Source organism: Plectrocnemia conspersa, unplaced genomic scaffold, assembly GCF_051122295.1.
Source record: "Plectrocnemia conspersa isolate PC_06_02 unplaced genomic scaffold, ASM5112229v1 ptg000010l, whole genome shotgun sequence".
Classification (NCBI taxonomy): domain Eukaryota; kingdom Metazoa; phylum Arthropoda; class Insecta; order Trichoptera; family Polycentropodidae; genus Plectrocnemia; species Plectrocnemia conspersa.
Window position 1 is genome coordinate 16,541,874 of NW_028277174.1, and position 27,140 is coordinate 16,569,013.

Here is a 27,140-nt window from a genome sequence, read left to right on the forward strand (position 1 = left end):
CATTATCGCAGCATTGAACCACACAATTTTTAATAAAATCTTTTTTTAAATAAAAACTAAAATTCATTGAACTTGACGTAACATACTTTTGACGTTTGTCAAAAACGTCTGATATTGGTGTCAAATCCATAGTATTCGAAGTCACTGAAATGAATAATGACACTCCTGAAGCCATATGGCAAAGAAAAAACGAATTTCTGCGATTGATACTATTGATTGACATCTAGTAGGTGATGTTTCCTTGACATCTACTAGACGTGAAGAGTATATTGATTGATTCTATACAAAAGGATGGTAATTGTGTAGCTACTCCTATGCATCAGACAGGAATCTAAGGTCCCGCCTTAATCCTGCTGTATTTTGGTGTTTCTATTTTGTTAAGCTGTTTGATTATTAATGGTTGTTAAATTAAAGTTGTGATTGGACTGGATTTGAGGTAATGGATGTGGATGTAATTGGTAGTTGGCGGGGTAGGATGGCTTGTGGGGGATGGTGTTCGTGTCTAGATCCGCTGTGTAATAAGTGAGGTCACCTTCGATCACGGACTTCCTCTTCGCTCCAAGAACATCTTCCCTGAACGGACTCTTTCGACCTCGGAGTTACGCCTCGCTTCCTGTACGAGCAATCACCTCCAGTACACGCCCTCAAGAACAAGCACTGACGCCTTCCAGAAGGAGATATTCATAAGGGCCACATGGTACAGTTCGCTGTATAAGTCTTCCGCAAATCATAAGCTCGCGCAACCGAAAACATCGAAGCTACTACTCACGACCAGAATACTTCAATTGTTTGTTTAACATTTTTTTGTAGAATTTCATAAACATATGACTTAAAAATTTAGTATTTATACTTTTAACTTAACCGTGATATTATTTTGAAAAAAAACTGAATATCACCAAATTTATAAAAAATTATATTGATTGTAATATCAAAATTATAATAGTTCATATTCTGTGATAAATATTCTTATTCGAAATGATGATACATAGATTAGAAAAATAAATATAATAAAACTGACTATGGTCATTTACAAGTCATATTCTCCAACAAAAAACAATATAATGAAAAAAGTCGCAACTCGAACAACACAACACATAAAATAATCCGAGTGACGAAAGTGACGATTATTTATGGCCTTCTGAATGTCCCAGGTGTCAGTGAGTCCAAACATATGCATGAAGACCCGTTTGTTTACAAAATATACTTACATCAAATAAGGTATTTTTATTTATCCTGTTTATATTTTTACATATAAAGTTATATTTTACTCGAATTATTATTTTATTTATTGTTGTAAATTTACGAAATAAATAAATAATAATATAGTACTAATAATAATGGAATCTTAATAGAAGCGTGACACAAACAAATATTTTAACATCAATGATTATATTTTATTAACGATTTTATTGCATATATGTGTGTATAAAAAAAAGTTCAAATTTGTAACATAAAATAAACTTTTTTTAACAAAAATAATAACATTAAAAATATATTTTATTCAAACCAATATAAAAATTATTAAATAAAACATTATGTTGATGATAATCTTATTTATTTACATTTAGTCCATTTGAAAATAATTAATTAATAAATTTAAAATGAAGCCAATATAATTTAAAATATACTATACAAAAATAAAATATAACAGCATTAAGATTTTTTTATGCTACTGTACTACAACATTTTTATATTTAAAATACATTAAAACAGATTTCAAAGATAAGTGTTCAAATTTAAAAATTGAATACATTTCCTTCATTGCATATTAATCAATTTGATCTCATGTAAGGTAGAAAGAACCCGACTAATCGCCAAATTAGTAATAAAACACACAAAGAGATGACCGAAAATTTTATACAGAAATAACAATGTCAATCCTGCCATTGCTTATTTTTATCAGTGAGCGGTACATAGCAAACGTCCATGAGAACCTGCGTTTTAACTGTGCCGTTAATGTCTTTATCAACCTAAAATTACCAATAGTTAATCATTGAATCCATCCATATATTAATTAGTAGAGAATTTATTTACCTGAGTCAGGTGTTGATTTCCAGTAGGTCCTACGGGAATAATTAAACGGCCACCAGGTTTTAGCTGATCGATTAACTAGAAAAAAATTAGTTCACTTTATAATAATAAAATAATGATTATATATTAAAGGTAGTGTTAATTTTATAAAAATATTAATTTAAGTATTTACTAACAGGTTGAGGCATAGTCGGAGCAGCTGCACCAACGTGTATTGCATTGTATGGTCCATCAGACTCATATCCTAATCTTCCGTCTCCAACTGAAAATATAATATTTATCAATAAATATAAAATTGTTATGTAATACAATAAAAATAAATAAAATCATAATCTTACCCACAAGCTTAATACGTTCTGATGTCAGTAATTCTGGATGGTCTTTATTTATATTAGCTTTTGCCATTGACACTAAAGATGGTATGTGATCTATTCCGACGACTTTACCACTTTCACCTACCATTAAAGCCATGCATGCCGTTAAATAGCCTGAGCCAGATCCGACATCTAAAGCTTTCTCCCCAAAAACTAAATGATCTTTGAGCGATTCCAATACATGTGCATGCTTAAAAAGCAAAAATTATTATTATATTGTTTGAAATATAATAAATGAAAGGTTTACAAAACATTAGCAAAGGTACCATATGTGGAGCACTAATTGTAACAGCATATCCTATAGATTGTGGTGCATCTATGTATGGAGACTGAGGGCTATAGAATTTCCTATCCACGGCTCTCATAGCATTTTCCACTTCGTCTGAACGAATCACACCATTAACTGTAATTAAATTAAAATTCAATAATATAGTACATAAAAATATTGCAAACTAAATTTTTAATCAATTGTGCTAAAGGCATTTTTTTAAACTTTAAAATATTGCAATTTTAATAGTTAATCTCCGAAATAATCTCTTAGTTGCTGGAATAATTTTGAATTACATTGTTTTCCCCATGATCAAATAAATACTTGCGGCTTGCTATAAAGTAGGTAATTGTGAAGAATTATTAATTGTTTCTAATTACAAATATTCTAAGCCATGTCAGGTATTTTTGCTAGTAATTGATAAACAAATAATTGAATTTATTTCGGGTGGTTTTAGGCATTTTAGCAGGTAGATACTGATTACCTAGATCGTTACAGCCAGTACCAAAAATGTCTAATGCTAAAATATTAGGTAATAAATAATTTTCAAGGCTTAAAAATAATGCGAACTACAAGGACTTATCTAATGGTATAGTTTAATTTTACCGCAAAAAGTTAAATATAGTATTATTTAATACTAAAATATATAGATATTGATATTTTATATTTTTTCTAAATAGAAAATTAAATTTATAGTTAAATGTTTTATAGTTTTATAAAATAAAACATTGGAACAATTACACTATAGAATACGTGTTTATTTGCTTGTCTTTTGTGTCGTTTTTTCATAAAATTCGCATAAATGTCAACCTGACATCATTGATACCTCACACAGATGAGTAATAATCAGAGTTGCTATATTACACCTGTTACAAGCTTCTGTGACTATATAATTATAACTATAAATGTCAAAAACGAACCTCTTAGATTCTTCACCATATCGCCGTTATCCTTACCATGGCTCCTCCAAGCCATGGTGTTAAATATGTTCAATGATAAAACGATTACACTCGTTGGCCAATAAGTCGGTTTACGAGCAAACCGATTTGCCCACGCAGCTGTCAAAAATAACATCTATATTATTTTATGCAGAGTGCGTTGGTCTAAATATAGTGCAATGTCGACCAATACACAATAAAAATGTTCGCTAGTTTTTCTATCATGCGATACTCGATTAGTAACCCTTAATGAAATAATAACATTAGATAGTAAGAATTAAAATAAAAAAAAACATTAACTATATTTCTTTAAATACTGCGGCATATAAAAAAATACAATCTATTTATAATAAAATTTTACTAGTCTCACATATATGTATCTCTAATTCCTAGCTCTAATACGTATTATCTTTCTATGATTCTTGTTAATAATATTATATAACAAATCAAATGTATATAATATTTAAAAAAAAATTTCTGCTCCCCAAAAACTTCTCTTCCTCTGAATTTATTATTTAAAAAATATATAAAAATTATTTGGTCACGCGAGAATTTTCCGGTATTTGTGTGAGATAAATCAAGAATCTAAGAGCCAAGAATAGTAAATGAAGCACTGGAAGTATTACTGTCCTTTATATAAACATATTTTTACAAATTAAGGTTTACTCGAAAGTTATTGATTTTTCAAAGTGGTATAATTTTAATATTATTTACGAATACTACAACAATGTTTATAAAAACATCTTGCTGTTTTAATGAAAAATATATAAATTATCTTACACTGACACTGAAACGTGGATGCATTTTATGTATTATTAATTGTTTTTGTCAATAAATAAATGCTTTTCATTATTCATGCAGTGAAGTATGTTACATTTTATTGAACTACAATATATTTTTTTTAAATAGGGCTTATTCAATGTCTATCTTTTAAAAATTCGTATATATTTTATATTTAATAATTTGGTTTGTTTTAATTAATTTTATATGTCATTTATTTAAATATTTATTATTTTGTAATTGGAGTAAAAAGCGATAGGAGGAGTGAGTGCAAAATTGTCTATGGCATCAACAGTGCGGCGTGAGATGTCAGGCGTCCATATGTCGGGGTAAAGTGTGGGCGGCCTTCGTCGCGGCCCTACCGACGCACCATCGCCTCCCGTTTCCGGGCCGAGCCATGCTGCAGACCCGCACCGAACCAAGGTACTAGGCCTAGCGGCACTCCTTTCGCCCCCCGACCGCAAACGGCTGCCACGTAGCTCTTCGCCTCTTGACCATTTCTGGCTCAGCTGCCTCCGGTTTTGCACGAATGGGTACGAAATGGTATCGGGGAACGTTCGAAAGTCTCGATAGAACGCATAGCGTTCGATAAAAACGAATCGTGGCGACGTACGTCATAATATTGTTCTCGTATTTTTCTGGGACACATTTTCAAAAATGGCGGCACACCTTCTACGAGCGTTTTCTTCTCTCGATATACGAGTTTTGTTTGTATTTACGAAAAAACGTTAGTTTTAGTCCTTTTTAGTGTGCGTTTATTAAATTTGAATAATTTAAATATGGCCGATTTAACGTTTCTTGGTCAAACGTCTGTATGTTTAAAAATATATTGCATTGAATATAAGAGTATATTATACTGAAGTATATAAAAAAACACACCAATATAATTATGACGTTTTTTCCACATAACCTAAAAAAATATAAATTTGCTTCATTTTGCAGGCAAATTTACATCCATATTTTTTGGAAGCATATAAGAACATGAACGCAAGCAGAATGCCTGAATATGATTTTATTACTGGACAAATTAAAAATAGCTCGTTTAAAACTGCCACGAAATTGCGATGAATTATATAGCTAAATTGTACTGCTTCTCGACCAATATATAATCAACGTATGACATTCAAACCAGTTTTAAAGCTTATCTTGACATATGCTATCTGGGTTTGGGGATGTTCTAGAAATATCAATTCTAAAACTATCCAGAAGTTCTAGAATAAAGTGTTGCGACTCTATAGAACAGAAAAACTCCATCTGGACTTGACAATAAATTTGCCGAAAAAATCGGGAAGCATGCATGTGAGAATAAGTTAAATCTGCTTCAGTATGTAACTCAACCATCAAACTCAGTCCAGTGAGATTCGGTTGAGGATTATCATAACAATTAGCTAACGTATAAAAGAAATGAAAAAAGTTACATGATTTTAACATCAAAGGTGCTGTATTTATAAGAACATTTGACAGTGATAACAGCTACTTTCGCAAAACATGTATGTTGTATTATAGATCATCCCATTTTAAAATACCATATTTTTATTAACAGCAATAAAGTGGTCAACCACTTTATTGCTGTTAATAAAAAACATACAAAACTTATTTGTTTGTGGTTTACAATTTATTTGTTATTAAAGCAATGTAATTATCTACAATATACTATATTGAGATTATTTACAATATATTGATATTGTCTCAGTGTATATGTATTATCTTTGTATAGACCTAAGAATTGAGTGCATTAATCGACTACAGTAGCAGAGATAATATATGTTTCAAGGTCAAATAATCCGACAATATTAATCAGAAAAATCGATATTTGCTTTGGGTTAATTGAAAACAACAGATTTTATAAAATAATAATAGAGATCTGAATATTATCAATTAAGGTATAATTATATATTAATATCATTACACATGTTCAAGTATAGAATCTATATTTATATCAACATATGTCTCAATCTTATCTCTATAATGACCGTCTTAAATCATCAGTCACTGACTAGCACTTTCATGCTAGTCAGTGCACAAATATGAACAATATTCCTATTATAATTATTGAGCATATGTGTGTATGTGTATATAATTGAAGTGATTAAAAATGATTTCACCGTGTCCTAATTGAAGAATGCTCTTTTGGCATAGATTCAACAAATTATGCAATTTGTATTTGACTCACTGTGCTTTGTAAAATCATGTCAGTAAACAGTATTATCAGTAATAATAATGCTTTGTATTCTTTAATAGGTAATTAATATTTCTGAGATGATCTAAAATAACAAGCACGATGGCGGAAAAACTGCGATTGGGATGTGACGTTCGCGAGCTGAAACTAGGACCGAGCTTTACAAACAATAAATCGACATCGTTTCACACCTTGAGATGTGAATAACATTTTTAATATTTATTTACTTACAAATATTTATTATAAATTAAACTCGTTTTTAATTTTTAGGTGATTTTAAACCAGCTTCAGTGGACGCGAGTAAAATGGCAACTTTAGAAGTGGCACCCAACAGCCAAGTAACAGTGACGGTTCCACATTTAGGTATTAAAAATATATTTATATTGTTTTTGTAGATTTATTATTAACTGGATTCATTAACACGTTGACTGCCGTGTCAGCCACCGGTGGCCGACACCAAGGTATTCCAATCAGGCCGTGTCAACCACCGGTGGCCGACACGACATTCCTAACTTTAGATTGTCATTTTGCGCTGTCGGCCACACATTATGTATAAACTACTATTAAACTTGGTCGATATATCATATTTTACCGACATATGAAAATACACTGTAATTTACCCCAATAATATCTCAAAACAAATTAAATAATTGTATTCCGAACAATTATATTAAATTAAACCTAAAAACAATAAACTATTAATTGGACATTTTACGAAAAACGTGTTAAATAGTACAGAATAATGTCAGGATATATAACAGTAGGTTCAGCAATTTAATTAATAATGACAAAATTACGCATTGTTTATATACATCCCCTTTATGCTTTTAAATTACAATTTTGATACAATTAATCCTACATAATCAAATGTTAACACTTCAGACGGATCTGGCATACCTCAAACAGTGTTCAAGGGTAACGACAAGTCCTATCAGAAAGAATGCGTACTTATTATAGATAGGAACACCGGCGAATTCATCTTAGAAAAATTGTCTAGTAGCATTCAAGTCAAAAAGACGAGGTGACCAATTATTTCATTACTAAATCAATTAGATAGAAATTAATGTGTACTTGTATATAAATATTTGTTTTAATAGGCAAGAAGCGCCTAGTAAGCCGAATTCGTTGCACTCGGCTGCGGCAGCGCCTCGTCCGCATACACCCATAGATGCTGGTAACTGCACCCAGAGGTCCGTATCGCGTACGCGTGTCGCGTCAGGCGCTAGACGCACCGGCCCCAGTACCATTCGAGTGTCTCCGCTGAGACATCGCACTTCGCCACCGCAAGCAGCTCCGTGAGTTCATTGTTTAATTGCAAAGATCACTTGACCAGACCTAGTCTTTCCTCTGCTTTTATTAATGTTTCAAAATGTGATCTTTCGAGAAAGTCTGAAATAGAAGACGACTGCAATCGATTGGTGCTCTTATTAGTTGCGCCTGATCTAGTCGAGGAGTGTCGCAGAATATTCAGTTAAAATCCTGCCCCACTCAAACATTTGCTGTAATGAAGAATGTGCATCGTCATACTAAGTCACTAGCTGATGAATTTCAATAAAATATTTAAACAATTTTATTGTATCTAAATAACATCTCGTGTGAAGCACTAAACTTTGTATGTTTTATTTTATTGCAGGTGGCAAGCCAACGCCGGTCAAAGTACACTAGCCAGTTTGCCGATGATAGGAATGGACGACTTGACCAACTCCAACATTGAACTGCCGCAACCGCCATTAAATCAACTACCACCCCCGCCGGCCATCAATGGCCATAATTCCTATTCTAGAAGCATGCCTGTGCCAGTGGTATAGTATAACAAGATTTTTTATCTTGATAACATTGTTGATAATTCTATATAAAATAACGACAAAATCTTATCTGCCAAAGATTTATATGCGGATATTTCAATTTGTTAAATAAAAATATTTTTAATGTCAACATGTATCAATATTTTTGTTGATATAATTTTGGCTTGTGGGGTATGAGGACGAAATATTAAAAAATATTGATTCACAATATTGACACACCCTTAAATTTAACACAACAGCCAGATATGATGTGAGCTCTGAGCTTCACAAACGACAATGGGAAGGATTTTTCAAAAGTGCAACAACTATGAACTAAATATGTGTATGTTATACATGAGTTACATTATTACAGTAGCTAAATTCACGAGAAAAATAATAATTAGAAAAAATTCTATTGCTATTATTTTTTTGTATTTAATTTTCAGACTGAACCCGAGGTAGGCGTTCTCAGCTCCAGTAGTGGATCATCTAGCAGTGACAGTGACAGCGATCACAGCGATAGCGAAGGAAGCGACAGCGAACCGGAAACTAATCTACCCGCTCCGAGACCGCCGGTGAACGGTTAGGCGCAATCTTTACGATATAACATATTTTAAAGACGCATTGCTATAATTAAAAATAACTTTCTAGGCGGCATGAACGGCAATAACTTGAATCCGCCGGAAGCTTCTATGCCAATGCATTTACTTAACGACGACCTGTGCCTTTCGGAATCGGGCAGCGACGACGATTGATCGCGAGCGGTGATTTTTCGATCGTTTCCCTCGATACGTCAAAGTGATTTTTATATAAGCCATCAGTTTATTATTTTACGAATGTTATATTGTGCATAAACATTTTAAAATATGTTAAAACCCTCGATATAGTTAAGCGATGCTTACCAGTAATTGTAAAATTATTACTGCACACAATTATATTTAATCTCATAGCATTAGTTTTTATATAATTAAAAAAATGTATAAAAAAGAGGTCTGTGAAATAAATTAATGAAATGTTTCGACAGATTTTAATTTTAATTAAAATACTAAACTATACAAAACGTAGATGTTAAAAATCATTAATACGGCCCCACTTCAATTTGTTCTTTCTCTCTTGAGTTCTCAACCAGGAAGGCATATCTTTCGGCGGCTTATGCACAAGAGGGTACTTCAGCGGAGGGTCCGGTTTTTTGAAAGGATTATCAGCTTTTAATTTCTTCAAAAAAAATTCCTTGTTTATCTGTTTCGGATCTCGGTATTTATCCATGTATAAGTTGAAAGGCTGCCTAAGCGGAAACAGCTCTTGAGGTTTAATATACCTTTCTGGAAAGTCATATTCGTAGACTGGAACAAATAAATTATAAATTATATTTTATTTCGCTTCCGTTATGTATATTATATATCACAAAATGAAGTTAATACATACTCGGTTCCTTCATATTTAAATTATTATGAAAAAAATCGGTCAGACACGTATCCCAATCGGACTGGAAAAAGGCTAATCCCGCTGGAGTAATAATATCTTGATATTTGCTATACCAATCTCTCGTTGAAAAAGTTCTTTCTTGTAAACAATCTTCGGTGACTAGACAAAAAAACTATTAATACGAGTCGTCTAAAATATATTATTCTAATAAAATAATTACCTCGAGAGATATCGTAGTCTAGCCTTTCGCTCTGTTTGTATAGCACAAAAATATATCGATGATAACCGGTTCCTTTCGGCGGCGTAGGCTGCATATATTTAACCAAAGTTTCTCCTTTCTCCACTTGGTTACCCGGAACGTTGGACACAAACCAGTGAACGTATTCTTTTCCGGGCTCAGTCAGATGTCCGTCCGGATTGCAGAGGACGAGAGTCCACAGAGTGTTCTCCTCGCATTTGTAAGTCACCGAGGGTTGCGTCTTCGCTTCGGCAGGCTTGATAACGTTCCCGTGATACACTGGACTTAATACGTCGTCATCGCTGTCGAACAAGATTTTCATAGGCACTCTTGGAATAAAATACCCTTCATCGTATAAGTCTTTGAACACGCCATAGTGTTCGGCTATCTTGTGAATTTGCATAGGTCCGTTGAGTCGCAACCATTCTTCCTCGACCTTATCGAGGTCGATCCTCAGTTGGTGATTCCTTGCTAACTTTTCAAGCTCGGGATTGGATTTTATCTTTTCTAGCTGAAGTTGGCGCATTGTATGCTCTTCGCAATATCGCTTTCTGAAATTGAAATATTTATAATAACTCATAATGAACATTGTATTTTTAATGGTTAAAAAGAATATCCTAAAAATTTAATGAGATTTCAAGTTTTGATACATCATTAACCATAAAGTACCGCTGAAAACATAATAGGCGTTAATGGCGTGTGTGTAACAAAACAAGTAATACAAAATATTTAAATGTAAGTATATTCCTTTGTATACACGCTTATTTCGGGAATATTAGTTTTTCCCTTAAATGTTTATAGTTTTTTAACATATGTATATTTTTGTTATCGTAGGAATACAATTCAGTTTTGAGTATGAAACAAAGTATACTTGTATCGTTAAGCCGTAACCCTAAAACAGGGCCATTCAAATATTGTTTCTGAACAACAGGTAGCAAACATCGCTAAACGTATACAATCTCAAACAAAACGAATCGTCGGTCACTGATAGTCTTAAAAGATGTGTGCAAGATAAAAACAAGGATTCAAGTTGTTCCAAATCATCTGGATAACTAGATCGGAGAAGTACGCTCAAGGGTTTTTTGTACTAGGCGATTATAAAAGGCACAGTGCCTTCGAGCTTCTAATTTGATGCACATATAGCAACACAAATCGCAACATCTTAGACTTAATCTTTATTGCATGTTTTCTATGTTGATGGAATCTGTAGTCTGTTTGAAATAGGAAACCAAATCGGTTACGACTTTAGCAGCATATTGTTATATATTTTATAATGAAAATTAAGCGGTGTTAGTTTTCTTCTAGAATGGGTCATGGAATGACAGTTTTTGATGTTAAACGGTAATTTATTAATGGATAATTTTGTGGAAAAATGGCAAAATATTATCTTTTTAGTAAGTTTCCTATAACTTGTAAACCAATTAAGATATTTTTTTTGAAATTCAATATGTAGCTTCCTTATGATTTTTCGCATAAATTCATCGTCAAATACGTAATTTAATTAGTGTTCCTTAGATCTGTAGATCGCATAATTAAATGATATAATGAAGAAAAACAACTTGTATATAAATATAATATTATATATAGTATACAATATATCACAATCAATATTATTCAAATAGGGTAAATCGCCACTGCTTGTCTGTCTTATTAAGCTTACCTTATGGATACATTTTGAGAATATTATCCCAGAAGACTGGAGTGAATTTAATCCAACAATGGATAATCAAGCTTTCATAGGTATTCCAGGGGTACAAGTGTTTCCCAATAATATTGAAAGCATCAAAGAAGTGACCAATTTATTTATTGACGATGATTTGTTTGAAATAATAGTGTAAACAAATATCACACAAATACAAAAATATATATATGAAAAGAAATGCAAAATGGAACAATGTGACGGTAAGTGAACTGAAAAAGTGGTTTAGATTAGTTATTATAATGGATATAGTTCATAAGGGGTGTTTAAATGATAATTGGTCAATCAACCCTCTCAAGATGCAGATATTTCAACAAATAGATTTTTAACATTTTTGCATCTTGTCAATAATGCAACAATTTCAAATAGTAGATAGGCTGGCGAAAGTGAAACAATTCTCGATTAATTTTTAGGTAAATTCAATAATGTTTACAATTTTTATAATAGCGTTTCACTCGCAGAATATTTATTTTTACGGAAAAATAAAGGTCTACCAGAATCCCTTATATACAACATCAGTCAGGAGACACAGCAGACGCGAATATGAAGTCCGGTAGGAATGAGAGACAAGCACCGACATCTCCTATAAGGGTTTAGCGACGTAAACGAAGGTTATCGTCGATCAAAAGCATTTGGGATAACCTATAAAACGGTAGACCGATGTCGGTCTTGCATTCGTAGAAAGGATCCTTCTTGTCGAGCATCTGCATGCGCTGGCGCAGCGTGACGGCTTCGCCCGGAGGTCTTCCGCGCACTTTGTGGCCGGCCCGAGTCCCCGGAGGGCACACGGTCGCGAGCACCCTAGACCTGCACCACATTTTGACAGCGGACTAAACGCGCCGAATCGCGGCCATGTACGCAACGTAGCGTTTCGGTCGACGCAAACGCAAACTCGCTTTCGATCGGGGGCGCGGCGCCATGGCGCTCGAGCGGGCGCTGCGCATGGCCTACGTGCCGAAGGCCGAGTTCGAGTTCGAGAGGCCCCCGGAGGCTCCGGTGTTCGCGCCCACGCCCGAGGAGTTCGCGGATCCGCTGGCGTACATCTCCAGGATTCGGCCCTACGCCGAGCCCTTCGGCATCTGCAAGATCAAGCCGCCCGCCGACTGGCAGCCGCCCTTCGCGCTCGACGTCGACAAGATGCGCTTCGTGCCGCGCGTGCAGCGACTGTGCGAGCTGGAGGCGGTGGCGAGGCTGCGGACGCACTTCCGCGACAGGCTGCGCGACTTCTGGGAGCTGCGCGGGGACCCGCTGCGCTCGCCGCCCGAGGTGCGCGGCCGCGAGCTGGACCTGTTCGCGCTGCATCGCGCCGTAGGCGGCCGGGGCGGCTTCGAGGAGTGCGAGTCCGGCGACGGCGACGGCTGGCTCGGAGTCGTCGCCTTCCTGGGCCTCGACGCGGCCTGCGCTCGCGAAGTGAGGGAGGCCTACCGCCGCCGCCTGCTGCCCTTCTGCGAGCTCAGCGAGCGCCCCTCGAGGCGGCCGTCCGAGGACGCGAAGTCGCCCTCCGCGGCCGAGGTGAAGAACCGCGAGCTTCGCAGGCTGGCGTGGTACGGAGCCGGCCCCCGCGAGCCAGCCGGACCGAGGGGGCGCCCCCGCAAGCGCATCAAGACCGACTCCGCCGAGCCGCCGCCCCCTCCTCCCGGAGACTGCGTCGTCTGCCGCGGAGACGCCCTCGACTGCATCCCCTGTCCGGGCTGCTCGGAGTCCTATCACCCGCGCTGCCTCGAGTCCCGCAGCGAAGGCCCCCGGCCCGGATCGGTCCGCTGGAGGTGTCCCGCCTGCGTGCTCCGACTCGTCAGGAAGCCCCCCGACGCCTTCGGCTTCGCGCAGGCCGAGCGCGAGTACACTCTCCAGGAGTTCGGGGCGAAAGCCGACACCTTCAAGTCCGAATACTTCGGCATGCCCGTCCACAGGGTCCCCGGCGAGCTGGTGGAGAAGGAGTTCTGGCGCGTCGTGTCCGACCTGAGCGAGGACGTCGCCGTCGAGTACGGCGCAGACCTCCACTCGATGGACCACGGCTCCGGCTTTCCCACCAGATCCTGCAGGGACCTCCACGCCGGCGACCAGAAGTACCTGGACTCCGGCTGGAACCTCAACAACCTCCCCGTGCTCGACGGCTCCGTCCTTCGCTTCATAAACGGAGACATCTCCGGCATGACCGTGCCGTGGATGTACGTCGGTATGTGTTTTTCGGCCTTCTGCTGGCACAACGAGGACCACTGGAGCTACTCCATCAACTTCCTGCACTGGGGCGACGCCAAAACGTGGTACGGCGTCCCGGGCGCCGGCGCGGAGACCCTCGAGTCGGCCATGCGAGAGATCGCCCCTGAGCTATTCGGCTCCCAGCCCGACCTCCTCCACCAGCTGGTCACGACGCTCAACCCCAACGTCCTGAGCGCCGCCGGCGTGCCCGTCTACCGCACGGACCAGACCGCCGGCGAGTTCGTCGTCACCTTTCCCCGCTCCTACCACGCCGGCTTCAACCAGGGCTACAACTTCGCCGAGGCCGTCAACTTCGCCACCCCCGACTGGCTCTCGGTGGGTCGCGAGTGCGTGCTCCACTACAAGAGTCTCAAGCGCTTCTGCGTCTTCTCGCACGACGAGCTCGTCTGCAAGATCGGCCTGTCCGCCGACGAGCTCGACCTCGCCGTCGCCATCCCCGCCTACAAGGAGCTCGTCGACGCCGCCAAGTCCGAAACTAAGCGCCGCGGCGAGCTCGCCGGGCGCGGCGTTAGACAGGCCGTCCGACGCCAGTTCGAACTGATTCCTGACGACAAGCGGGCCTGCCAGACCTGCAAAACCACCTGCTTCATGTCGGCGCTCGCCTGCGAGAGCTGCTCCACCATGGTCTGCCTCGACCACTCCGAGAACCTCTGCTCGTGCCCGCCGGAGACCCTCCTCCTCTATTACCGCTACAAGCTGGACGAGCTGCACGCTGTAATCCGGGGCCTCAAAACGAGGATTCAAAAATACGACAGCTGGATGACCGACGTCAAGAAAGCGCTCGATCGCAAGTCGCCGACGAGCACCGGCGAAATAGGCGAGCTCCTAGTCCGCGCCAAGGAATTGAAGATCTCCAGATGCGCGCTGCACCTTCGACTCATAAGGGAGAGCGAGAAGGCGGCTCCGCCGTCCGAGATCATCGAGATACCCGATTGAGCTCGCACAATTTTCAGTATTAACGACGCGTTTCCGTTCCGCCGATTTCGCATGTGATATAGTATATTTTTCGTTTCTTGTAAATAATCGCAGAGTTTTATTTTTGATAACGTTAAAGATTTCCACGCGAAACAGCGAAAGGTCATAATTAAAAAGAAGATTTCGACCCAAATGTACATATTAATTTGATATTATTCGGAAATTTACTTCGCCCAACGAAGTTCGCTTCGACCGTCTGTAGCTAGTCTTTCTCGTCGTGTTAAATAAGTATTTACAAAATTTCGTTTGTTGACATTACTTGTATTTTTTTAATTATCCGACTGCTTATTACAGTGTTAGTATTTTTTGTTTACTTTAAGAACGACTCGCCCTTAGGTTAGCTTTCCACTGTGTTATCGTTCGAGATTCTAGTTTATATGTATTTATTTTAATTTTTCGACAGCTTTATGAAACTCGTTAAATTATTTATTACCAAATTATGACTTATTATTTAGAAAAGAGTGCGAATGTGCGTTTTTATTTATATTTCGGGTACTAGTCTGCTCTCCTTCGCCTGTTTTTAGCCATCGAGATTGTCATCCAATAAAAAAATATAAGTACTTAAAACTACGGACGATGAAAATAAAATTATTGTAAAATTCTAATAAGTCAAAATGAAATCATTTTTATTATAGAAATCTAAAATATATTATTATTATCGAGCATTCTAAACACTATACATCCATTATTTTATATTTCGATAAAAGGTCATTTTATCAGGATATAATAATTGGCTAGAACTTCAACGAACGACGGAAAGCAGGCTAGTACCATACGTACACATAAATATTTATCTTTTGAAAGTCTGGTTTGCTTGCAATATCCTTGATCAAAGCACGAGATCTACCGTTTCTTCATTTCTTCGGAACGAAACTGGACTTTCAAATGATACGAACGAACCACTAAAAATATGTATACTTATATATATATATTGTGTTAAATTTAAGTCAATTCGTAACATAGCGAGCGTTAGTATGCTCTAATTAAAATGTGTTAAATGTGAATTTATAAGTGCAATTCGAGATTGAAATTGTTTTTAAAATGTATAAAACGAAACTACTTTTGAAAGATTCAGTTTAATTCTGAGATGATTGATCTTTCCGTGACCTTTTTATTATGTCTTAGGATTCATATACGACCGAACGGTCTTAGGGTAAAACTAGAACTACAAAATAGTAGTTTTGCAGAAGCGCAATTTCAAAGTTTGTCTCTATTAATCCTTACAGGTTTAATTTTAAATCTCATATTTATATCTTTGTGTTGTAAGTTTTGACATAAAATCGTTCTTTTAAAAATAGATTTTTTCACTTATGGTTTAGTATTAACAATTGTGTATTATTTTATGCTAGATATAATATTAAATAAGTACACTACGTATTTTAAGTAGTAGTACGTTAAAAATTATTGATATTACAATATTACTTACGAATATTTATGTATTGAGTGTAGAAATCTTTGTTTGTGTCGGTATTTGTAAGGAAGAGAAAAATAAAAACCAGAAGTATTCCATCTTTATCCGCATAAAAAAATATTTAGATTTTGCCCTAAAACCTCATTCTCGAAATGTGAATTGGGGATATCGACTACACTAAACTATTTTTTATATGAGGTTTTAATTTATATATATTTTACAAATCGTTACAAATATGTAAATATTATTGTTTAAAATATACCTAATGTATGATTAAACATATATAGATAATATTTACCTATTGCAGATAAATGTATGTATCCGTTCGTACGGAATACGAATAATTTCCAATACAATTTTATGATATCGTTTACTTTAAAGAGTTTTTTATATCACCCTATTTGTACAAATTCGCTTTATATTAGATTTAGTATTTTTATATGGCAAACAAATATCTGTTTAAATTTGCACATTAAAGCTAGGCGAGTTGAGAAAAATTTAAATATTTATCAAACACTTGTGATAAGAAACGTTTTATTTATTTTAAAATATACACGCGCGCCGATGCATTTAAACTCATTCCATATCCTGCCTTATAATGTAATAAAATATACATCGTACCAAAGTACCTAAAAGTAGACAATATGTATATTTACATGGAAAAGTACACGTTTATGTCATCACCGTGACATGTACACATTACCGAACTACATGTGTGTGTGTGTGTGTATATTATAATTAAATCATAATGTTTAGATTTATAAAGCGTTGTTTTATTTAACCTCTGATCTATTTAACTAAAAATACGTTAACATTTAAGTATTATTTTATAGGTTAAAGTGGAAATGTTCTCTTAAATAATAATTAATAAATAAATAAACAATGAATGGTCAATAGTGTATATTTATATAAAACAAATTATTAAGTACAATTAGATGATTAGCACCTTAACGATTATCATGTAAACATTATTTAATATACAATATTTATGTTTATATTATACTAGCGATAGTTTCGTGTTAAATAAATATAGAATTCATGAGCCTCAATTTTCTTTTGACTTTCATAAAATATATTGTATTTCATACATAAATAGTAAAATCATAATATTACAATCATATAAAAGTATTTATGATTGAATAACAATAATAAAATAAATATAATTATTACATAAACAATATAAAATAAACAAAACAGTAATACTTGTCAGTTGTGCATACCTAATTTATGCAAATTCTTACTAGTGCAAGAGGAGTTATCTCGGAAAAGCGAATTGAAGAAACATTGAAACAATACTAAACATATGATGGTGGTTTTTATTTGACTCGCCTTCGTAGGGCGAGTCAATTGAAAACCTTGACTCGCCAAAGTGCAATGAAAATTAAAAATATCGCTCTACTGTTTTGTTATGTGACAGCAGTGTTACGTGTAGTGGTTTTTGTTTGTTTTTTGGGAAGTGAAAGAATGAACCCCATTAAAATTCATGAAAAAAATGTTCATTATGATGATGCATGTGTCACTTCGGCAAGTGTAGGAGTGGATTAAAAAGTAATGCAGCAGACTCTCTTCAAGCAGAACAGGCACATCAAGTAGTGACATCAGAGTCCTTTGCAGCAATCGAAAGCATTGTGAAGGAAGAAAATCGCCATACTTGCCCCCCCCCTCAGTAATTTTTGCTGCTCAAAAATTCGATAGGGGAAAGAAGAGGTGCAGTAGACAATGTGCGAGAGCCTGCACATTCCAGCAAATGTAAAATATTTTTTTTTAATTCTTATTGTTTTCTTATCTATGGCTCGTTAAAAGGGGGAGTATGTTGCGTGAAAAACAACAATGTTCATTTCTTTATGCTAATGTTTTAATGCCCGTTATAAAGATAAAATATGAATCAATAGGGAAATATCTGTTTCTTTAGTCATTCGATCCACTTCTCGAGCTCAAACAATAAGGCATTTATGTGCTTAATCTAAATATATAAATAATTTTATATAAAATACAAAAATATATTAATAGAATCGTATGTAGAAAATAAAAATAAAGCGAGATCTTTACATACAAAACGTCATGTGAGGTATTCAGTAGTATGTTAATTTATTAAAAAAAATTAAATTCGAGGTCAATAATGTTCGTTGGTCAAGTGGACGTAGTGGGCATGCTTTCTTTCATTTCTTGACCTTTAGTCTCAATCGGTAACGCCAAAGATGCCACAGCCGCTAATAACGCTGCAACGGCATATACTTCGGTTGCCAAACTAATGGATGATTTTAATAACACCTGAAATTTAAAAAAAGATCTGATTAAAATACAAATAAATATATATATATATATATATATATGTTCACATTGTCAGATTGGAAGAAGTTTATATATGTGAGATATCATTATTTAAAATCATGTATGTTATATATACACAGTTAGCCGTTTATTGGTATTATTATTATTATAAATTAATACCTGAGCAACGTAAGGTGTAATCATTGCACCGAGACGGGCCACAGCACTGCATGCTCCAACAGCAGTTGCTCTCAATGGTGTTGGGTACACCTAAATTATATTGTTTACATATAATGAATGATTATTATATTATATTTACTTAAAAATATTATAAAATATAGGATGCCTCAGGAGTATACACATATGCGGCTTGAAACAATCCTGCGATTATTCCTCTTGCAAGGAATAATATACACGTTAAAAAGGTTCGACTGAAATTATAAAAAAATAGCATAAAGATAGATTGGTAATGTAGTATATTGTATTGTAACTTACTTTTCAGTCGAGATGATCAAAAACGATATGCAGATAGCAAAAATAATAAATTGTGCAGCCATTGTTTTCTTTCTTCCATGTCGTTCAATGACATATATTGTTGTAAATATGCCTATAACATAATGTATGCTAATTAATGAAAAATTACTTATTCTATTATAAATAAGGGTTCTCTCAACACTCAGTAAAATATTTAACATTATTTATTCTTAATATTTTATATTTTTGTTATATCAGATTGTTCCATTAGTCTGCGTTTTTTTATTACATTTGCAAGAATGTATAACTATTTATAAATAAACGATAATTTCATTATTCTTTTTGTGCTTGTTACAATAGTATTGATGACGCTATTTAGTAACGGGATATATTTATTTGGATATTTTCAACCCTAAATCAACAATGGCTGTGGAGATAAAATAATATCAGTAAAGCTATATGCTTTATGAGTTTTCACTTGGTCATAAGGCGTCAATAGTAGTTAAAAATATCTTTAATACAATGGGCAGGAATGTCACTAAATTTAGAAAGCGTCAAATGTACTTCTAAAAATTTCATTCTGGGAATTTTGACATTGTATATATGCGTAAGGGCGGTTAGTTCGTATGAGGTTTGTTAGTGAGGATATTAGGGCTTCCATCAAAGCAGGTCTGAGATTAACGATACAGAAGCTAGCACAATAGCTCAACATGTTCACAAACATTTAAGAAGTTAGGAAAGGTGTTATTTCTTAGAGTATGGGTATCTTATATATAATTGTTCTAAGCCTCTTATAAATTGCACGAGGAAAAGCTCGCACAGTGAATCTCAATATGCCAATAATTATGATTCTAGAATAGAAAAAAATATTTTTGAGTCGAATTGTTACTGAAGATGAGAAGTGGATCCTTGACTTTAACACATTACGTAGAAGACAATGGTTGGATGCCAATCAACTCCCAATTCCAGCTTGAGGGATTACACCCTAATAAGATAATGTAATACATTTGGTGGGGTATGAAGGGCAAAATTCAACATGAGTTATTGGATTATAGGCAGACAATTACGATAGACACGTGGTGTGCTCAGCTAATTCGTTTAAAAATGACTTAGACCATAAAGAAGACCATCCCTTATAAATTAAGGAAAGGTAATTTTACACCAAGACAGCGCTCGCCCTCGTGTATCCAAGACGATAGAAAAAAACAATGAATTTTCTTGAGAATTCCTTTCTCACCCGACGTATTCTTTAGACATTGCTCTAAACGACTATCGTCTATTTAAATCCCTGCAACAGTTTTTAGGTGAAAAATAATATTTTACAAAACAGATATTAAAAACGACTATAGAATTTATTGCTTTGAGAAATACATTATTTTTAATCATATATAAAAACATATGGAGAATACTTGTAGAAAAAGATGAAGAATATATAATTTAGTAAAAGTATAATACGTTATAATTTTTAACTCATTTAACCTGCACCTTAAAAAATGCAAAGACTTATGGAACAACCTGATATTAATAAAAAGGTAGTATTAAATATTAAAAGCCCCTGCTCAATTAGCTGTAGCCTTTCTGAGTAGACAATGTGATTGAAATGTAATCAATTGGTTGGTTAGTTTATAATTTTAATATTAAAACATACATTCCCTTACATTTTTAACAGGCACTATGCTAGTTATTGATATAATGACCAAATCGAAAGAAGCAATACCTGGAAATTCAGCGAGGGTAGTCCATAACAAGTCCATATAATCAGTCGTTTTCAGGGGTCGACAATCAGCAGCACAATCACCATTGTGATCCATTGAAGTTTCGAACAATTCAGTGGTCATTAAAACTAAGCCGTAATAGCAAAATGCACATGTCATCCTTAAAAAAAGAATTTAAAATCAATATAAAAAAATATCAATAGAAAATAAATCCATAATTATAAAATTACCAAATAAACCATAGAAGCAACGACGTGTTTCTAAGCGGTGGTGATAGAAGAGGCGCTAGTCTTCCTCGCTGTCCTATTGAAGATTCGTCACATACTAATCGACCAGTCAACATAATACGACCATTGTCTTTCGCTACCTAAAAATATATTTGTAATGTGTGTTCAGAAAACTTCGTCAAAATATTTAGAACAAAAGTCTTAAATTCAAATAATTAGTTAAAACTAATTATTAACAAAGTAATGCTAATTGTACAACAAAAATGCAGAGGTGGATCAACTTTAAAAATAAACTGAAACATGATTGGTCAAGACTCCTACGTAATTGGGTGTAAAACCCTGGTTCTGGAACTAAAAAGTAAAATGAAGTTCAACTTAAGTCGATCCTGGTCATTTGAGACGACTTTTCTGATCTACAAAGTTTTCGCCACTCTTAGACGACAGTAGAGACATCAGGAAGATCCACTTCCGTAGAAAATGAGTCACTTTTGACTTAATATATCGTGAGTAATAATTACTGAATAAATTGTTTACATATTAGCTCTGATTGTTTGCTATAAAAAATAATAAATAGTATATAAAACCTACAAATAAATATTAAAAATAAGAAATATTGTAGGGAATAGCGATAGTAAATATGGGACGTCATTTTACCTATGTAGGACGGCTGATAAAATAGCCAGCTACTCCAACGATAGTGTGATTTATTAAAATTATCCTTTTACCATGAATGGCATCTCTAGATGCCATCAAGAAAATCACCAGTACGCATTAAGGTCTATAGGTGCCATGAACCCTTGAGTCTTGCAATATGGTTATTTTATAATATTTAAGGCTGAAAATTACTTTAATTTGTTGAATTGTGTTTAAAAAAAATGGAATTAATAGGTGCCCACCGCAGCTTAGCAACATGTGAAATTGCGTTCAGAAATATCAGCTGCGGTTAAAGGGTTAAGTGCTACTTCAATTTGGCGCTAAGATTCGATATAAATTATATTTTCAATTGCTATTATTTTTTTGTTAGTTGTACCTGCTGAAGGGTTGCCAGTGCTTTATCAGGCTGTCCAGCAGCAACATGGTATCTAGCAGATTCTGGTAACCACTAGAAGCATAATATAAAATCAATAATTATATTAATGAATGAGAGGATAATATATTTTGAATATCTTCTATTATACCGGACATATGACAGCAAAAATCAGAAGTGGAATAGTGGATAATGCCAAAAGCCAATGAATTCCCAAAGATGGCATTACCACCAGCGCCAATGCAACTTCAAGACATGCTCCGAGGGCCCAAAAACACTACAATTAACAATTTTAATTAATTTTACATATAAAATAAAACGTTTAGATAAATACAATATTGCATAAAATATGTTATATATTTAACACATTGCATACCGGGTATTATTTTTAAAATGTAGCCATGCAGCATGGCTTATTTGCCGAAATTAGAACCTAAACTTAATTATTTTTAAACCATCATAACTTTTTAATTAGTGAATGTTTTATCGTAAAATTTACAATACATTTTCGGAATGATTGTTTTTCATATTTACAATGGTAAAGTCAGTAACCGTCAAGCTTTGAAACTCATACCAATAAAAAAATTTGTTTAGAATCACCAAATTTACTTATTTTAAAAATTAAAAAGATATATAATAGATTATGATAAAATGATGATGAAATACTTTAACTTATTTTTAAAACAACAAATTTCAAACTTTGTGACCTTTGCAATATTTTTTTATTTTTAACACATTATGGTCGATTCATGCGGCGATATTCGCATAACCGTTCAACTTTGATACTGTTGACAGCGAATAAATATCGATACATCGTTACATATTTTGATCACAATTTCTCAGGCAATATCAATAACAATGACCTACTTCAGTGAATCCTAACCAGTGGTATGTGTAAGTAAGGAAAAAGGGAAGGATTTTATCTAATCATAATAAGACAAATTATAAACAATAGCGACATTTTCTTCGAAATTTGCCTTTCTATGATGTCATTGCTGACCAATATGGGCGATGTACTTGCATAAAACGACTAGCCATGTAGACGCTATGCGTGTAGCCATTATTGGAAATTTTGGTCTAGGGCTGTACCGTTTTGGGTAAGCCTCAAATATTTTAGTTATATTCTGGCTGCTACCAGAAAACACAACTTAACTTGTATTTTTACCACAATTATTTTAACCTTGTGCTTTTTGTAATATTATATTGTGTTATTGTTTTTTAACCATTTTGTGATTACATGATTTTTTACCAACCTTAAAATTGTAATTATTTTGTTTTGTGATATTTACTGTGATAGTTACAAAATGGATGAAAGAGAATAGACATTGTTAGAAGAAACTTTTGAAGATCATCTTTCCCAACCTTTTATCAAAGATGAAGAAGACATCAATAATCACAGTGATTCTAAAGAAGTTTTTGGTACAGAAGTCCACATAAGTGAAAGACCACGTATCATGCGTTTAGCATTCTTTAAAGATATCCTCGATGCAACATTGGATCGGTCAGAATATGACACTCCAGAAAGCTTAAACAGTTTTGAAGATGTGCCAGTTCATTGGTGATGATTTTTTTTAGACAATATCAGAGAAGACAAACCAATATCGGGAGAAAAATCACCCTAAATACGACTCACTCGTGAAAATGGAGAGATGTTATAATCCCAGAATTTAATAAAATGATTATCTTTATTACTAATTATGGCAATAATTTTAAAAAACTACCAATCCTATTTTTAAAACAGTAAAACCATGCCACACAAATAAAAATATAAAATTTCATTAGTTAAAATATATAATTTGTATAAACAATAATAGAATAAGTTTTTACGAGTTTGTATCTCTATTGTAGGTGAGTGTGAATTTTTCATTGTATTTGTTAATAGTTGAAAGAAATCTGTCACATTGTGAAAATATCAAACAAAATGTCAAAGTTGCACGGTTGTGTGTCGTGCGAATATCGCCGTGTGTATTGATTATAAAGTGTTAAAAATGATTTAAATACATTTTTATTTTCTTGGTACGTGATTCGTTTTGTGGTAACTGATTTCAATATTACAAATATATATTATATGGAATATATTTATAGAAAAAATCTTTTAACACTGCCTTGAAATGAAATGTTTTTTACACAAGTTTTGAGCCTCTGGAATTTCGGATATCGATTTTTTTCAATTATTTTGGTTATATAATATTAGTAACATCTTTGGCTAAAGCGCGAAATGAATACGTTACAGTAAATACACAGTTTAAAGTGTGATTTTGTTATATGAAGTTAAAATAAATTTGTGCACACGGTATTCAATGTGTTAACAAAGATTTTGTTAAGTTGCTGGTAATAAGTATGAGGTCTAATCCAGAAATATTTGACTCAAGTAATTGTATTTATGTCTATATTTATCTGAGAGATTAGAGAAATAAGGAAAGCCTAAATAGTCAATTGGACAATACTTATCCATTAGCACAATAGTGATCAATTCAAAGCTCGTGAAGATTTAAATGATGGTAAACTAATGTTTATTATGGCAAAAATATGAATATGTATAGTGTAATACTTACATCTAGCAAAACAACACATTTTGCACGCTGTTTCGTAGGCAAAAATTCAGCATAGAGTGTAACGCTATAAAACAAACGCAAAACAGTGATTGCAAAACAAAACAATGTAAACCAAAACAAGCACAAAACATCAAGCATGCGATGAAGATATACAATGTAACAATTAGGCACTGATTTTGGATTATGTTTATTGTAAAATAATAATTATATTTGTTTATTTTGTCATCAGTTATATTAAACAAATATTTCATATCTATACTAAAATTCTCAAAGTTTATCCTCACGTTTATTGTTTCATTAAAAACACTTCAATGACATGAAATATTTAGTGAATCCTAGTAAATTAACACAGAACAGACTTAAAGAACCACCAAAACTGAGTAATGAAATGCAGTTGGTTGAATTGCTTACAGATGTGATTGAGACGACAATCCTGATTGACATATGTTTTTTCCAAGAATCCCATTGATTCCTAACGATTTACCTTTCATCCAATTCCTAATTTCAAGCAAATTCCCAATTCACTTTGTTTTTTCATTGATAATAAATAAGTCACAATGACAAAAATTGAGTTGAATGATTAATATTTCCCTTGTGATCGATTTTAAGTGGATGTCACAAGTAGTGTCAAAAACAGATACACAGCAGTTGATGAAAATAATTCAATAAAAAATATTGTCTATCGAAAATTGATACAATATAACTGGTAACAAAACGCAAGAATGAAAACTACGGTAGTTTATACAATAAAACATTTTCAACAATAATCCAGCGCCTTCTGTGTTTATGAAATATAATTAAAAATAAAAATTCACACAAGGAAAATCAAAAGCATGCCTTAAAATAATATACACTTACGATTGAGGCACACAACCAATAGCAAATCCAACGAGACCTCTCAACAATAGAAGCCAGAGAAAGTTTGGAGCAATTGCACTAAGGAAACCGTAATAAAATAACAATACTCCACACATACTAAGTGCCTGAAACATATTTTAAAATAATATAAAATCAAACATATTAAATAATAAACATAAATGTTGGATAATAACAGTTTTTCTTCCGTATCTATCGCTCAAATTTCCCCAAAACGTTGAACTGAGCATCATTCCAAGGAATACAACTGTGGTGGTGAGTGCTTGTTGATATCTAAACATAATTTGAGCTATTAGTATGATATAATTATTTATTAAATTAAATGTATATTAATATGTATTACTTTGATATGTTCCATTCGCAATGAAGAGCTGGTGATAGTATACTTAATATAGTCATTTCCATTGAATCGGCCATCCAACATAATCCAGTACAAAGAGAGAGTTTAACTTGAAACCAGCCAAAACCTAATGCATTTACGGCCTGAGTGACAGTAAATGTATCTGTAAATACATAAATAGAATTATTGAACATGGATTTGTAGGATATTCAATTGTATAAACGAAAAGAAAGACCAACTGAACATATGATTGGGCAAAATTATCCAGCCGAAACTGAAACTTATTTTTGTACGGTGTTTGAAACTTTACAAATTTGTCTTAATACAACAATTCTATAGAAAAAATCTAATTTTAGACAGCTATTATTTTTTTCTTGAGTTAAAATAGACATCAGCCAATCTCAAATTGATCACCTACAACGTATTTTTAGAGTAATACTGTCTTAAATTTTTATTTTATGGGTTACTAAGAAATACGTATTTTATTTATAGTTTATCTGTTTCTAGGTTCAAACACATTAATAAATAAGTATATTAAAATTATTTTGTACTTGCCACATACACAAAAAAGTTTCGGTTTCAGTTGAAACCAAAGAAAATATTCGGTCGACTCTTATAAAAAAATAATTACCATCTGGAACAACTGACACAGTTGCCATTTCGATTTCTTGTACGGGACCAACCATAGGAGGTGGTCCTCTAGTCCTTTGGCTATTTTCTCCATTTTCGTCTAGATCTTGATAACCTTTCGAACGACGCATCTTTGCCTTTTCTAATATATATATAATATAATACAGTAAAAATGCAAGTACAGTTTTGATTCGTGCTATAATTTATAACATATGCTCATGACACCGTTATCTTTTTCTGTTTACTTCACGTTACATTCACGAAGCCATAGCCACAAATATATTAGAATTAAGACATACGAATGCAATTATGTTGCAATCGAGTGAGAGTTTAAGTATGCGGCCAATCCTTCAGTCATGGCCCGGTGACTTTAAACGTCACAATATTCATAACAGTAAATGTCAAACGCAATGTTGCCACTAATAAAAAAATAAGGGGGATTATGAGCACGCGCGTTAATACAATAAATGATTATTAATCCCAATTATGCCTACATACTTATGATTATAACACTAAATTCGTGCAAATGTTTTTTTAAATAATTATGCCATTTTTATTACTTCGACATGAGGCATAATATGAAAGATATTTTTAGAAGATTCTAAAAATAAGTCTTATATAATAACGTCTGGAGATATAATCAGTTACTAAATATTAAATTACAATGAATAAAATATCATGTTCTTTAAAAATTGCAATAAAG

General features: G+C 34.4%; 5 protein-coding genes across 5 annotated transcripts; 2 read left to right on the top strand and 3 right to left on the bottom strand.

Moving 5' to 3' along the window:
* Window positions 1-1,538: 1,538 nt before the first annotated feature.
* Pcmt (Protein-L-isoaspartate (D-aspartate) O-methyltransferase) lies at window positions 1,539-3,789 on the bottom strand. The gene is made up of 6 exons (XM_088194685.1): window positions 3,594-3,789; window positions 2,672-2,808; window positions 2,370-2,595; window positions 2,208-2,293; window positions 2,035-2,109; window positions 1,539-1,970 (listed from the first exon to the last, which is right to left on the bottom strand). Exons 1-6 carry the CDS (start codon window positions 3,745-3,747, stop codon window positions 1,875-1,877), a joined length of 774 nt encoding a protein of 257 aa, XP_088050811.1. The 5' UTR covers window positions 3,748-3,789; the 3' UTR covers window positions 1,539-1,874.
* An 868-nt stretch (window positions 3,790-4,657) lies between these two features.
* Window positions 4,658-9,371, top strand: Eaf (ELL-associated factor). Its single transcript, XM_088195679.1, has 8 exons — window positions 4,658-4,814; window positions 6,633-6,769; window positions 6,841-6,933; window positions 7,453-7,591; window positions 7,668-7,865; window positions 8,204-8,372; window positions 8,801-8,936; window positions 9,006-9,371. Exons 2-8 carry the CDS (start codon window positions 6,673-6,675, stop codon window positions 9,107-9,109), a joined length of 936 nt encoding a protein of 311 aa, XP_088051805.1. The 5' UTR covers window positions 4,658-4,814; window positions 6,633-6,672; the 3' UTR covers window positions 9,110-9,371.
* mRpL38 (mitochondrial ribosomal protein L38) lies at window positions 9,368-12,548 on the bottom strand. Its single transcript, XM_088195677.1, has 4 exons — window positions 12,359-12,548; window positions 10,000-10,568; window positions 9,780-9,938; window positions 9,368-9,697 (listed from the first exon to the last, which is right to left on the bottom strand). The coding sequence occupies exons 1-4, from the start codon at window positions 12,532-12,534 to the stop codon at window positions 9,423-9,425; spliced, it is 1,179 nt and encodes a 392-aa protein (XP_088051803.1). The 5' UTR covers window positions 12,535-12,548; the 3' UTR covers window positions 9,368-9,422.
* Window positions 12,549-12,634: 86 nt separating this feature from the next.
* LOC148230754 (lysine-specific demethylase 5-like) lies at window positions 12,635-17,087 on the top strand. The gene has a single exon (XM_088195675.1). It carries the CDS (start codon window positions 12,635-12,637, stop codon window positions 14,870-14,872), a length of 2,238 nt encoding a protein of 745 aa, XP_088051801.1. The 3' UTR covers window positions 14,873-17,087.
* A 1,299-nt stretch (window positions 17,088-18,386) lies between these two features.
* On the bottom strand, window positions 18,387-26,857 carry LOC148230755 (synaptic vesicle 2-related protein). The gene is made up of 13 exons (XM_088195676.1): window positions 26,439-26,857; window positions 25,811-25,970; window positions 25,644-25,740; window positions 25,450-25,574; window positions 24,592-24,655; window positions 22,188-22,313; window positions 22,040-22,111; window positions 21,013-21,149; window positions 20,785-20,942; window positions 19,089-19,200; window positions 18,940-19,024; window positions 18,774-18,863; window positions 18,387-18,593 (listed from the first exon to the last, which is right to left on the bottom strand). Exons 1-13 carry the CDS (start codon window positions 26,566-26,568, stop codon window positions 18,453-18,455), a joined length of 1,497 nt encoding a protein of 498 aa, XP_088051802.1. The 5' UTR covers window positions 26,569-26,857; the 3' UTR covers window positions 18,387-18,452.
* Window positions 26,858-27,140: the final 283 nt, after the last annotated feature.

Coding starts and splice junctions, on each gene's coding strand:
- Pcmt (XM_088194685.1), bottom strand. CDS start 3,747: ATGTTATTTTTGACAGCTGCGTGGGCAAATCGGTTTGCTCGTAAACCG. Junction 2,294..2,369: donor AGAACGTATTAAGCTTGTGG/GTAAGATTATGA, acceptor TTATATTTTCAG/TTGGAGACGGAAGATTAGGA. Junction 2,110..2,207: donor CTCCGACTATGCCTCAACCT/GTTAGTAAATAC, acceptor ATTTTTTTCTAG/TTAATCGATCAGCTAAAACC.
- Eaf (XM_088195679.1), top strand. CDS start 6,673: ATGGCGGAAAAACTGCGATTGGGATGTGACGTTCGCGAGCTGAAACTA. Junction 7,592..7,667: donor ATTCAAGTCAAAAAGACGAG/GTGACCAATTAT, acceptor TTGTTTTAATAG/GCAAGAAGCGCCTAGTAAGC. Junction 8,373..8,800: donor GAAGCATGCCTGTGCCAGTG/GTATAGTATAAC, acceptor TTTAATTTTCAG/ACTGAACCCGAGGTAGGCGT.
- mRpL38 (XM_088195677.1), bottom strand. CDS start 12,534: ATGTGGTGCAGGTCTAGGGTGCTCGCGACCGTGTGCCCTCCGGGGACT. Junction 9,939..9,999: donor AGACTACGATATCTCTCGAG/GTAATTATTTTA, acceptor TTTTTTGTCTAG/TCACCGAAGATTGTTTACAA. Junction 9,698..9,779: donor TTTAAATATGAAGGAACCGA/GTATGTATTAAC, acceptor TATTTGTTCCAG/TCTACGAATATGACTTTCCA.
- LOC148230754 (XM_088195675.1), top strand. CDS start 12,635: ATGGCGCTCGAGCGGGCGCTGCGCATGGCCTACGTGCCGAAGGCCGAG.
- LOC148230755 (XM_088195676.1), bottom strand. CDS start 26,568: ATGCGTCGTTCGAAAGGTTATCAAGATCTAGACGAAAATGGAGAAAAT. Junction 25,741..25,810: donor TGCGAATGGAACATATCAAA/GTAATACATATT, acceptor AATTATGTTTAG/ATATCAACAAGCACTCACCA. Junction 25,575..25,643: donor ATAGATACGGAAGAAAAACT/GTTATTATCCAA, acceptor AATATGTTTCAG/GCACTTAGTATGTGTGGAGT.